Raw genomic sequence first — 15197 nt, forward strand, 5'->3', positions numbered from 1 at the left:
ATGGACATTTTAATTATATGTATGTATTTGTAATAACTTTATAATCTTTTTTTTAATTGTATACATGTTTACTTGTCTTTCATCTAACATAAAAACACACATTGAATGTTTATACACAAACTCATCAAAGAAACAATGAACCTTTGTCATATAGTAAAGATCAAAATGATTTTGAAGAGAGTATTATAATGGATTTATTAATCTTGTAAACCTTGAGATCTTTTCAAATACCAACAATCCCGTGTCAATTTAATAAATTTAATGTTAAACTGATTTGAAATTTTCACACAATTATTAACAAAGAGAACAGAAAATAATATTTACGGATATCTGATTCAGACAATTATTTTTTTTAAGATAATTTTACAAGAGAATAAAATAGGGGCAAACTATTCTCATTGATCAGTATATAAAAAACACAAATAAGAAAACAATAATAACATTCAAATTTGTTTCCCCCAGGCGAATGTTTCGTCTTTGTTTACTAAAGATTCACTACTTACTTACAATCGGAAAAGAAAAGATGAAATTCTGAATTGATTATAGTGTTGAAAAGCATTGAAAACCAAAGCATTTAATAAAAGTGATGCCAAAATTGACTGAGAACATCTATGTAAGGGGTGAATTGTGTGAATTTATCAGTTTAATTATAGTTTGCGTTTTATTATATTTCATCCTCCTTCTGTTCATCATTATCTAATATAGATTCTGAACAGAAAACGAGTTGTTAAATTATACTTTGTTTTTATAATAATGAGTACATATATATCCTTAATTATAAAGTTAGCGGATAGTATTGCATCAGCAGTAGCCAGTGTTTTCCACCAGTATCATGAATTTGGATCTTAAAAAAAAACAAAAAAAACATAACGTACAGAATGTAGACTATAACAGAATTTATTACTTGTTTTCCATAATTAAAATATGTATTTTGGTATACATGTATATATATTAAGAATTCATTATTGGTTCTAATTATTATTATTATTTTTATAAGATTCTGCAGAAGTTATATTTCTCAGTATTTACTATTAGTATGTAGATTAGGGATAAATTTAGCCAAGGATGGCAAAAGACAGTTTTGTAATACTTATACTCTATCATAGTTTTAAAAATACATGTATTTAAAGTAACTTTCCAGCTTGTATGCTAGTAGAGGGCAAGCACTTTTATTTAAATTCACACATTATAGTCAAAAGCTGGATAAAAGGCAAATAATTTAAGCAAGTAAGGTTTTCTTGAAAATAATTAAACAGTGATAGTAATTTTCTATTTTATTTTTCACTTTAATTTCTCTATCTGTTTTACAGTTCACCGACCCCTGTGCATTTTGAATGGCTAATTCAAATTTAGATTTTGATCATGTGTATAAAAGTTTCAAAGCAATTATCTATCAGCTCTTGGAATGTTAATGGATTATTTAAAAGAATAAGTGGTAACAGAGTTTGTAAACTAGACGATGATAATATTTGTCAAATTATGACTGCAGACATTGTTGGTCTTTCAGAAACGCATATCCCCACCAATGAGATTTTAAACTATGATGGTTATAAATGTTTTGTAAACTGTAGATCATCTGATTCAAATAAAGTTAGAGGTGGTTTAGCTACATTTTTTAAGAAGGAAATATTATCAGGTGTAAAGTTGATGGATAAAACAATGGATGATATAATGTGGTTTAAACTAGACAAGACATTTTTCAGTTTTGATAGAAATGTATTTTTATGTTTTTTATATATTCCTCCTTCAAACTCATCTTACACATTAAGAACAAATTTTGATAAACAAATTTTTGAGAAACTTGAAGCAGATATTGCGAAATATAGTATATCAGGGGATGTAATCCTTATGGGAGATCTAAATGCACATATAAACTGTAAAGAGTTAGATTTCATAACAAATGAAGTAGATGACAGTTTGGACAACTTTCTTCCCACTAATTATGTTGCAGATAGTGTATGCAAATTTAGAAATACTCAAGTACACCAAAAAACTAATAACTATGGAAAATTAATACTTGACTTATGCACAGAATCTCAATTAAGAATCCTTAATGGAAGAACTCTCGGTGATTCAAAAGGTAAAATCACTTTCTATAATCATAATGGTGTGTCAATTGATGACTATTGTATATGTTCATCTGAATTTTTACCAAATATTGTCAATTTTAGTGTAGGACAATTTGAACCAACAATATCTGATCACTGTCCAATTTCAATAACTATACATTCTCAATTAGTAAATAAGCCATGTGATAATTATGTTAAGCCAACTCTTAGAAGAGTTAAATGGACTACTAAACGAGAAGAAATTTTTAAGTCCAATATGTTGAAAGTGAACTTTGGGACTATTAATTCTGATGTAGATAATTTAACCCAAAAAATAGAGGCGAATAATACATGTAATTCCAATGTAACTCAAAGTGTTAACGATACAGTCTCTAGTATATCATCAATATTATACAATGCTGCTTTTTTAAGTAATACTAATAAGACCCCTGGTAAAACCAAGAGAAGTAAACGAAGAAAAATAAAAAAGCCATATTATGATAATGAATGTGAATCTAAATATAGGTCCCTAAAGAGTCTGACTAGAAAATTATGTACTGAGCCCTGGAATGACAGTCTTAGACACAAAGTATTATATAATAAAAAGGAACTGAATAAACTTATAAGGAAAAAATATAGACAATTTAGACATAAAATGATAAAACAGATTATAGATTCAAATAACAGCTGTCCAAATGATTTTTGGAATACAGTTAAGAAACTAAAAAAGGAGAACTTCAAGGATCCTAGTTCTAACATACAACCTAAAGAATGGTTTAAATATTTTAATAAAATTAATGAATACTGATTATGATAAAAATGTTTGTAATGATAAGAAAGAGTATACTACTTTTAAAGATTGTAACACATGTACTAAGATGTTAAATAGTTTTATTACAACTGAGGAGGTGGTTATTGCAGCAAAATCTTTAAAGAATAATAAAGCAAGTGGTTCAGATTGTATTACAAATGAAATGTTACAAATATCTTCTTATATGAATATTGATGTTTATGTAAAATTGTTTAATCTTATACTTAAGTCTGGTATCTACCCAACTTTATGGAGAAAATTTTCAAGGGTGGGTGTTTTAATGATCCATCTAATTACCGAGGTATAGCCCTTTCAAGTTGTTTAGGAAAATTTTTTCTAAAAGTTTTACATAACAGATTAAAAAAGTATCTTGAAGGAAATGAACTTATTTGTCGTGAGGAAATTGGATTCAGAAAGGGAAGTCGAACAAGTGACCATATTTTAACTCTAAAAACTATAATTGATAAAGCATTTAAATCATCAAAAAAGATATATGCCTGTTTCATTGATTTCAGGAAGGCATTTGATACTATTAACAGAGATGCCCTCTTTTAAAAATTGTCTTATTACAACATAGATGGTCCCTTTTTTTGTATAATGAAAGATATGTATAAAGAGGTTTTGTACTCGGTAAAGATCTCGGAAGGTATCACTGATTTTTTTAATTCCTCAGTTGGGGTAAAACAAGGGTGTATTTTAAGCCCTACATTATTTTCTTTATATATTAATGATTTATCATCTATTTTTGACTCAACATGTGAACCACCCAAGTTAAATGATAATGATATATCATGTCTGTTATACGCTGATGATTTAGTCCTTATTTCTGAATCGGCTAATGGCTTACAAAAATGCCTTGACAAGCTTAGTTTATATTGCACTAGTTGGGATTTAACAGTAAATCTTGACAAAACCAAAGTTATGATTTTTAACAAATCAGGTAAAAAACTTACAAAAGACAAGTTTGTTTTTAGTGATAATATTTTGGAACACTGTACAGAATATAAATATTTGGGTATACTGTTTAAACCATCTGGTAGTTTTACAGAAGCAGTGAGACTTCTTTGTAAAAAGCCTCAAAAGCTATATTTTGTATTAGAAAACTGTTATTTTCTGAAGATATCAATGTATTACCTCACTTAAAGCTTTTTGATGCTTGTGTTAAACCTATACTTCTTTACTGTAGTGAAGTTTGGTCTCTGTATATGATAAAAGATATTACAAATCTAGAGTCAAAATATTGGTCATTGGCTACCATCAAAGTCCAAATTAAATTTGCAAAAACTTTAATTGGAGTAAATAAATAAAAAGTAGGCCATAAATATATTAAAAGGGACGTAACTGTTTCAAAATATAATTTTGATTTACATATAGGTATTGGTAAAACTAGTAGTAAGCTTAAACATTATCCTTATAAATATCTTACCCTCATTAACATATTTAAGATAGACATTTTGTAGCCAGAATTCTTTTTGATATTACCCTGTGAGCCTGTATCTCAATATTGCTGACAAGTTCTATAATTTATGTTTTCTTGGCAGTTTTTGTAGGTTATCAATCAAATGAATGAAACACGAAACCCCAACAAACATAATCAACTCAAAATTTGTAAAGACTGGTATTCGGCAGACTAATTAATGTCTTGTGAACAAATGAGAGAAATTAAATGATAGATATAATACTTCATATTAAAGGGTCTATAATATAAAAAAAGAAGATGTGGTATGATTGCCAATGAGACAACTCTCCACAAGAGACTAAAATTACACAGAATTAACAACTATAGATCACTGTACACCATCTCTCTTTATTTTAAGGTTATACTACAAATGTATCATACGTCTTCTTTCCTTGTCAACAGATCTATTTATATAGCTTGAACCTTAGAACTATGAAACAAACCTAGATTGTAAATCAAGAACAGCTTGTGAATAAAATTATACAAATATGCGTAGTACAAGTCATGTCCCAGTCACTGCTATTAAAGAGAGACGAAAGATACCAGAGGGACAGTCAAACTCATAAATCGAAAATAAACTGACAATGTCATGGCTGAAAATGAAAAAGACAAACAGACAAACAATAGTACACATGACACAACATGGAAAACTAAAGAATAAGCAAAGATGAAACAAGTAGTTGGGTACCTACCGTAAATATACGTTGATAGCGGGTCTTCACATGTATAGAAACAAGTGCCTGTGCAAAACTCTCTTGATTACGGAATAGATAATTTCCGTTTTCGATAAAACCCTATTTCATTTTTAGAATTATCCACACAACAACTTTCCAATATTTAAATTATGCATAAATAGTAAATTGTCAGTATGCTTAATGTAAATATTGACGTACTGACAATAAGAATTTATTTGTTATTGAAAGAAAGAGTCGCATTTCAACATATGAAATATAGAGTAACATGTTTCCGGTTACGTCTAAATAATTTCTAGGTTGTTTTTATTTTCCCTGTTTAATATTATGGATATATAAAAAGCGTCAAGAATCACAAAAAAAAAAAAGGAGAAAGACCTTTGCTTTTTACTTGTTTCAAGCCAAATGTTTAAAAAAAATTGTATGAAAGCAAAAAAATAGATTTATGTTAAATAACTTGAGACACACAAATTGTTGATTGACGGAATACAACTTTTTTTAAATTGATGAAAATTAAAGTAATAAAAAAAAATTCAATAATCATCATCACCGAATTATCTTGACCGACATTTTATACCCATAATGGTGTGTTATTATCGGAAGAAACTTATGATAATCCCTTTTGATGATTGCAAAAATTAAAATAACATAATACTGACTTCGAGGAAAACAACAAATCGCAAAATCAAAAAGCTCAAACCACTGTCATATGTTTGACTTGGTACATGCATTTTCTTAAGAAAGTGGAGGAGTAAATAAAGGCAACAGTAGTATACCGCTGTTCGAAAGTCATAAATCGATTGAGAGAAAACAAATCCGGGAAACAAACTAACGCTGAGGGAAACACCTCAACTATAAGAGAAAAACAACGAAACAACAAAAACACAAAAGTGCAACAAAAAAAAAAACCCAAAAAGACAACGCAACTCCCATAGAAACGAACTATTAGATAACAACTGCCATTGTATTGACTTGGTAAAGGACATTTTAAGAAACCAAACCTCGCGCCTTTATGACAATGTTAAATATAACAATAAAATGACAACATTTCATGACATGACTATTATACAAATAAATGCAAGAACAGTTAGGACAGAGAAATACACATATAAACATAACAACCTGATTTTATAGCTAGTCAAACCTCTCACATATATGACAGTCGCATAAATTTCCATTATATTGACAATGTTGCAAATTTTATTGTATGGATTATTTTCTTTCATATGAAAAGCATTCGTCTATTCTATATTTTAGAATAATTATAAAACTTGTTTCCAAATCATTAATAACCACTCTCCTGCGAAGAAATACAACATATTTGTTTCAGATCGAAAAGTTCAATATTTGGACTGAGCCATGGTGTAATTAGATAGACGTTTTCTATTTGAACACTTGTTTGCCCCTTTATTAAATATAGAAAACTTATATTAAAGTTATAATATTTTATTAAAAAGGGTTTATATTTTTTGATAACATACGAAGAAAGACTTCCAATAAAGAAAACTGATAATAAATTGTGTCCAACTTTGACAATTGAACACCTTCAAAAATACATCGCCCAACATTAAAAATAAAACCAAGAATCAAACACAATAAAAAGAGAAACAGGACATCCTCTAACTACCCTTACTCCCCCAAAAGAGTATATTGAAATCAAGCATTTACATGTGCTTAAACGAACCTTCAATTAAGTTACCAACCCGAGCTCATAATTTTTATGATAATAAAATCATAGCTTCAGGCAGTATACATGCTTTATCTGATTATATCATTCTGAATATTGTAACATTGAAAAAGAATAACTAATTAAGTCTCAAGCGATTTGCCTCTCCTCGTTTTAAATTAATAAGTCAGAAAAAAAAAATGAAATACAATACTTTTCCTAACTAGAACGACAGTGATTTATTGTAGCAACAAATATAATCGAATGCTAAAATTATAAAAAATAAACTTATAAAAAAAGAGTAAAAGTAAACGCATCAAATTAACAAGAACAAAAAGTAATAATTTTGGTTATTTTTAGTCTGATGTTTTGTTATATAATTAATGGGTGTTAAATATATTCTTTAATTTATGAATAAATTAGCAGAACAAGTGCAAATGTTCAAAGGATAACGAGGAGAAATAAATCTTATGTAAAATTGTAATGAAACAATTTTACTTCCTAGTTATAATGTATCAAACATTTTGAGTGAATAAGTCTTAGTCAGATAAAATACCTGAAATATTCTACATTTTTGGAGCAAGAAACATATTGTTAATAAACGGACAGTCCGGATGCGATGAGTTTACAAATTGCAGCAATCCCTTCTATTTTTTTTTCGAAAAAGCCTACTAGATTTTTTTCTCCGAAAACGGCAACATGGAAATCTCCCATATTGACGGCATTAATAAAAATGGACAATTGACAATTTAGTTCATTTGACAAATTGCAGTAAAACAAGATGGACATTTTAATTATATGTATGTATTTGTGATAACTTTATAATCTTTTTTATTTATTCTATACATGTTTACTTGTCTTTCATCTAACATAAAAACACACATTGAATGTTTATACACAAACTCATCAAAGATACAATGAACCTTTCTCATATAGTAAAGATCAAAATGATTTTGAAGAGAGTATTATAATGGATTTATTAATCTTGTAAACCTTGAGATCTTTTCAAATACCAACAATCCCGTGTCAATTTAATAAATTTAATGTTAAACTGATTTGAAATTTTCACACAATTAATAACAAAGAAAACATAAAATAATATTTACGGATATCTGATTCAGACAATTTACTTTTCTACATTGGCTAGAGGTATAGGGGGAGGGTTGAGATCTCACAAACATGTTTAACCCCGCCGCATTTTTGCGCCTGTTCCAAGTCAGGAGCCTCTGGCCTTTGTTAGTCTTGTATTATTTTAATTTTAGTTTCTTGTGTACAATTTGGAAATTAGTATGGCGTTCATTATCACTGAACTAGTATATATTTGTTTAGGGGCCAGTTGAAGGACGCCTCTGGGTGTGGGAATTTCTCGCTACATTGAAGACCTGTTGGTGACCTTCTGTTGTTGTTTTTTTCTATGGTCGGGTTGTTGTCTCTTTGGCACATTCCCCATTTCCATTCTCAATTTTAATTATTTATTTTCAAGGTCATTTTACAAGAGAATAAAATAGGGACAAACTATTCTCATTGATCAGTATATAAAAAAACACAAATAAGAAAACAATAATAACATTCAAATTTGTTACCCCAGGCGAATGTTTCGTCTTTGTTTACAAAAGATTCACTACTTACTTACAATCGGAAAAGAAAAGATGAAATTCTGAATTGATTATAGTGTTGAAAGCATTGAAAACCAAAGCATTTAATAAAAGAGATGCCAAAATTGACTCAGAACATCTATGTAAGGGATGAATTGTGTGAATTTATCCGTTTAATTATAGTTTGCGATTTATTATATTTCATCCTCCTTCTGTTCATCATTATCTCATATAGATTCTAAACAGAAAACGAGTTGTTAAATTATACTTTGTTTTTATAATAATGAGTACATATTTATCCTCAATTATATAAAAACATAATTGTATAATACAAAAACAGTTAGTTGTGACTCGCTGAAAGCATTTGCTTTGGAAAAAAGACCAAAAAAGTCAGTAAAATTGGTCTTATTTTAAAACAATCTATAAGAAAGAATTAAAACATTAAAAAAATCCCGTTAAATATCAATGTCGTCTAGAATATTCATGGGTTTGCAATAAAATTGAAAATGAAAATGGGGAATGTGTCAAAGAGACAACAACCCGATCAAAGAGCAGACAACAACAGAAGGTCAACAACAGGTCTTCAATGCAGCGAGAAATTCCCGCACCCGGAGGTGTCCTTCAGATGGCCCCTAAACAAATATATATGGGTTTGCAAGCATTTAAAAAGAAAAGAAAAACATTACAACTTTTTGCATCATAAACAGAAAAGAAATAATAGTATCTATACAATTATTCTATAGCCGTATAAGAAGAAGGTTGAATTGCATGTTCATGATAACAATTTTATTGCATATTTTCGACTTTATCTTTTATTGTTTACTTAGTCAATGAAAATAGGAATGATGTTATATCAAATTCAAAATAGACGTGAAATACAACATGCATATACATGAATATACTGTAAACCAATAAATATTTCAAAACACTTTTTTCTTCATGCCATATTAAAAAACGATTGACTAATATGTTTAAAGGAAATGATAAATGTTGTTTTTTTCTTTAAAAACTGACACACCAATACTGTACAAAGGATGCTCAAATGTTTAAAAAAAGTTTGAACAATACTTTGAGAGGTAAAATCTTATTTTTTCTTTCACCCTTTACGCTAACTTTTTGTTTGTCACAATCTGTTTTGATAGCTCCTTTACAATTAACTTATAAAAAATATGCACGTTTTTCCGTAGAGTAAACACAAAAACTCGAATATTTTTTTCTAAAAAAAAACTAATTTAAAATTACTTTTTTTTTTTATTATAAATGCCTGAACCCAGGCAGGAACATGACAGTTGGTATCCATTCGTTTGATGTATTTGAGCTTTTGATTTTTCAATTTGATTAGGGAATTACCGTTTTGAATTGTCCTTGGAGTTTAGTATTTTTGTGATTTTACTTTTTGCCCATACGTATTCTGAACAAAACTTGTGTGTAATAAAACCATATTTCATTTCTTGTTATAAAAGGTTCAACTTGTAAAATTCCAATATTAGGGTATCCTTATGGCATAATTGTTTTCTGTTTGCATTATTTTATAAATGAAAATGATCTAATGTTTTTGTTTAGCAATGGCAATTCTTATATAAACTCATAATCCTTTTTTGTTTATAATACAATTATTTCCTTTGATTTCCTAATAGATAACATGGTGTCCGTTTTCTCCGTATATGTTTATTGGAAAGGATCAACTGTATATTGCCATAACTGTCATCGATTCCCAGACAGAATTTTATCGGAATTTCAAAGTCCTTGTTTCCATGGAGATCAAAACAGGGGATCAATCTCTGAAGAATTTCATTCGGCAACGTTTACAAATAATATCAGAAGTATGCTAATTAAAATCGAACGTCTAAATTACCAATATGTAAGTATTCAGAAATCTTATCTAATAAGATTTAGTTTTACATTTATATTCATTATGTAGTTCTTGTTTTTCCTTTAATCCATTCTTTAAAGATCTTTTGTGGACTATGTAAAAATTTTAAACAAAAATATGTCCTCGCACGCTGAAAGAGTAACGCCATTTTTTAAAATTATACGTTTTCTCTTATGAAAAAAGAGGCGACATTCAAAACTAATTAATCGGTAGAAACTGAAAAACCTATTGCACAAATAAGAAAAAGTCGACGAAACACATAAAAGTACAAAATCAAACCACTGAGGATCACGAACCCAATCAAAAACTTGTTTTTTTATGGAGCCCATGAAGGGTACATAGCTTACTCGTCAAATATTCCATGCTTAACATTGTTTACGCAAGGTCGTTTTTCTTTTACCGAAGACTTATCGAAGACGCTCAAATCAAAAATGTTTCTATTCTACTCGTGACTTTTTGGGATAATTATAAACTTTATGCACTATTTTTACGTGTCATCAGATTTAATAACTTTCAATTTCGATCTGAACGAACAATATAAGTCCCGTTTTTAAAGATCTGCCATTTCAGCTAGTTAACAGATTTTGAATTAAATCGGTTATTTTGATCTTTACAGATTATAAAAAGACTATACATTAGAATTATTCTGTCATTTCAATTCAATTGCAGACTTACACACTGTGGGAAATTTAGTTTTCTATGTTGTGTCATGTGTACTATTGTTTGTCTGTTTGTCTTTTTTTCATTTTTAAGCCATGGCGTTGTCAGTTTATTTTCGATTTATGAGTTTGACTGTCCCTCTGGTATCTTTCGTCCCTCTTTTAGAATACTGTTCGGCAATAGTTAAACTGTTTAGTAATTTTCAACTTTCTGTATCCATCAACATTATATTGATTTGCCTGAAAAGCTATTAAACTAAAAGTGAATTGTTTTAACAGTCAAAACGACTTTTGAACACCGGTATACTACTGTTGCCTTTATTATGTTTCTTTTTTGGTCATAAAGATACTCCACTTTTTCGGTCCTTGTACATCATAGGCTTTCAAATATTTGGGTTTTAAGTGTTCCGGATGATGGTAATTCCAAAAAAAAAGCATCTCAGACGCAAGAAATAATATGTTGCTTTTATTTTTTTTTAATTCATTTACTTGTATAATGCAGGGTTAAGATAAAGTCAATAATTGCAATTTTTCAGAATGCAAGACATATAACGCCATCTCTAAATGAAAGATCCAGCTTACCAGTTGTAAAAAAAGTGAGTACTTTTTCAGCCTCGGAATAATTCCAACAGAGGTGTGAGGAATAACGACTGAAATCGTCAAAAAACATAAAGCCAGAATTAAAAATAAAATAATTTTTACTCTCTAGTAATGCATTATCATTATTATTTTGGATGACTGATAGTTTTGTCAACCCATCTTTTATATATGATTATTCAAATATTTCGTATTTTTATATGATATATGAAAAATAAAACTTAATTCTAAATATATACTATTTCAACCTAATGAACATAAAGGATTGTATAAAGTTTCAAGTTTCGTTCAAAAAATAGATATATCACTTGACCTAAATGTTTGGATAACCATCGTTTATGACGTTTATTACCAATCACATTGTTTTTGTTACCTTTAAATATACAGATTAACAATTATATACTGTAAACAAACTAATTCTCGCGAGCGATTTTTTTCGCGAGTTTTGCGAGGAGAAAAATAACGCGAATATAAATCGTCGCGATCAATTAAATCTTTATTAATCTACACCAAGTAAATATGAAAATTGCGAACTTTAAAAACCGCGAAATGGACTACAATTGGTATAACGCGAAATAAAGTAAACTATCCGCGAAAATAATTTGTTTTACTGTATACTTGGTACTTAAAAAATCAAGCATGCAACAGTTTGTTTTGGCAAAGATGTAATTGAAAATGGTTTTTATTCATTTCAGATTGACAACATTTTGCTTTTTACAAAAAGCTTGCATAGAGATTTTAGAAACTATTTTTTAAGTATTTCTTCTATGGAAGTGGCCGAACAAGATCCTTTGTTGCTAAATGGAACATCAACTATATATAGTGAACTTAGAAGCCTAAACAGGGATATCCGGATGGCAATGTGTATCACATGTAATAACATAACACCAAATCACCAAAGACATCGCAGGAATATGCCTTGCAGAAGAAGCTGGACCCAAATGTCTCACTATCAAGCAAGATCTCTGAAAGTATTAGAACATTTGCATTTATATTTAGAAAATCTAGAAGAACATTTACAATTTTTGTTTTAATAGTTGGAATCTGGTAGTTTGATCTCGATTGCAGTAATTCTATTGGTGGAGATGTTTTTGGAATTTCTTTTGAAATCAATACTATGAACTGATCGTTGAACATATCCATTACATTTTTGGTGCTCTATTTATTGGCATTTATCATTCTTATATTTATTTAAACGTTAAGAGATTGTTTTATTTGTTGTGAAAACTAGTCCTGATATTTTGTATTATATATTTCCTATTTTTATAATGCTCAACACAATAAATACTTTACACGTTTAACTATTTCTTTTTGTACAAACCTTTAGATGATCAGATTTTCTGATAAAACGCATCAAACGAATGGACAACAACTGTCATATTCCTGACTTGATACAGCATTTTCAAACGTAGAAAATGGTGGATTGAAGTTGGTTTATAGCACTAAACCTCTCACGTGTACGATAGACTCAGTCACTCATCAATTTCCATTTAACCCAATAAATGACATTCTTTAATATTTTGAGTAACGGTAGATAACTCTCTTAAATGTCTTGTTCCGTTTAGCGATTTGATCATCCCTTCGTAAATTTTACGGACGCCATCATGCGTTTATTAACCGTTATGAAATATCCGTTTCAAATTAGAGCGGGCATGTTCCCTTCTAAAATTCCGTCCCTTTTTCACGAATGTGACCGAATAAGACTTGTAACAGGGTTTGCACTCACATGAGCAACACGACGGATGCAATATCTTGAGCAGCATATGGTTACCCTTCCAGAGCACCTGTGAACAACCCCTGTTTTTTTGTGGGATTCATGTTGCTTAGTCTTACGTTTTCTGTGTTGTGTTTTTGTGAGCTATTGTTTATGTTTATGTCATTTTCTTTTCAACCATGACGTTGTCAGTATATTTTCGGTTTATGAGTTTGAATGTCCCTCTGGTATCTTTCGCCTCTGTTTGACTGTTTAGTTACCAATCATTTATGTTGTAGACATTCGGTTATGAAAATGATATAGCGGCATCTGAGAAAATTGAACACATTAGAAATCATTTCACATTAAATTATGAACCTATTCTGATACTTTAAAAAAAACAAAAGTTTAAAAGGTATAACATAATCTTTTACATAGAAAAAGCTTCTAGAATACTATGTACTTTAGTGTTTATGGAATGACTCTTGTGAGTATTTGCCTGTACTAAATCAGGAATATGACAGTTGTTTTCCATTCTTTTTATGTATTTGAGCTTTGACTTTTGCAATGTGATTATGGAATTTTCCTCGGAGATGGTTGTTTTTTTTTTTATTATTTTAGAATTCATAAGATAACATCTTTGAAGGTTAGGGGAAAATTTGACTAGACATAATGTAATAAATAAGAAAGTTGCAATGTTTCAGTGATAAGCAGTAGACTTTACTTAATGTTATGTCTTGTCTAGGAGTCACTTTGCTTTTTATCGGAGATTTTATTTACAATAAATACACAGTGTGGGAACGGAACTGTATACGGTAATGTAATGTTTTGGTCATTCGGGAGATTGCAAAGCGGGGCTCCGACATTTGCAACAATAACAAGTTGCTTGATGAAAAGTTTGATGAATTCAAAAACTTACTATTTAACTTTTCCTTAGAATGGTGGGGCTCCGAGTAAATCGATCAAAACTGTCACGGAGCAGCGATCAAAAATGTATAATAAATATCCAAAAATCCATCGTTCCTACCGAATTTGCACAAGTACCTTTTCATATATATAGTCTTACCTCTCTGAAAGTTTAAAAATTATTGTCCCAGTAGAACCATTTTCTCAATGTCGTATATTTTAATTGACTGTACAATCGCTTGCAAGTTTACTTTGCTATCACTCGGAGCTGTCCTGTACACTCACATGGAGCTTTCATTAGCCAAATTCATTAAATACATTAAATATGCGTTTCATTGGTTGTTCCTTGTCTGTCTTATTATATTCATCTTTGGTATTTGAAATAAAAATGAGCACGGATTCAGTCATTTTGCCGAATAATAAAGATAGTTAACAATCTATCACGGACACATAATTGAAGGTGTCTATATCAGAGAGAAAATCAACATTCGAACAATAAGCATACAAGACAAAATAAAAGGACAGTACAAATGTAAAGAAATCACTAAAAAACAGTGCTCGTACAAAAAAGAATAATCTAGGTGCTCCGGAAGGGTAATAATATTTTGAAGTTTACTTAATTTGTTAACCCAACATTTAAAAAAAAATAATACATAAGTATAATAACAATACAACAAAGAATGATTCAGCAGAGGATCGGGATATTCTAACTTGATAAAGGCATTCGAATGTGAAACGCATCTATTCGCCAAACAAAGAAAATACACGTATAAGTCAATAAACATGATATAAAAATAAGAAGATGTGGTATAATTGCCAGACAACAACTGTTTTACTCCTGACTTGATACAGGCATTTTCCAATGTAGAAAACGGTGGATTAATCATAGCTTTGCTACTGGTGGTACGAAGCTCTCTTAATGATACAATGTATCAATGATAAGTGTGTGAGGTTTTTTTTATTCAAATGACAACGAAAACACAAAATCCTTATATTTTATGAATTTCTTCATAATAATAAGCAGTATCACACAGCATATTTGAGTTCGAACAACATGTTACAAAATATAAAAAAGAAGGTGTGGTATGGTTGCCAATAATACAACTGTCTGTAAGAGACCAAATGACACAGACATTTACAACTATAGGTCACCACTGAATTGTAGGCTACTGACTTTGGACAAGCACATACAAACAGA

The 15197-nt window shown here is 29.6% G+C and overlaps 1 protein-coding gene across 2 annotated transcripts in view; it reads left to right on the plus strand.

The window, feature by feature from the left end:
* The window catches only part of LOC143070807 (uncharacterized), a 42729-nt gene extending 30100 nt beyond the window's left edge, over positions 1–12629 (plus strand). For both annotated transcript variants that reach the window (XM_076244945.1, XM_076244944.1), the window contains exons 2-4: positions 9909–10132; positions 11340–11399; positions 12096–12629. In XM_076244945.1, the coding sequence (XP_076101060.1) occupies positions 9914–10132; positions 11340–11399; positions 12096–12434 (618 nt within the window). In that variant the 5' untranslated portion in view covers positions 9909–9913 and the 3' untranslated portion in view covers positions 12435–12629. The remainder of the gene's footprint in view (positions 1–9908; positions 10133–11339; positions 11400–12095) is intronic.
* The last annotated feature ends 2568 nt before the right edge of the window (positions 12630–15197 follow it).

This window comes from Mytilus galloprovincialis, chromosome 4 (assembly GCF_965363235.1).
Source record: "Mytilus galloprovincialis chromosome 4, xbMytGall1.hap1.1, whole genome shotgun sequence".
Classification (NCBI taxonomy): domain Eukaryota; kingdom Metazoa; phylum Mollusca; class Bivalvia; order Mytilida; family Mytilidae; genus Mytilus; species Mytilus galloprovincialis.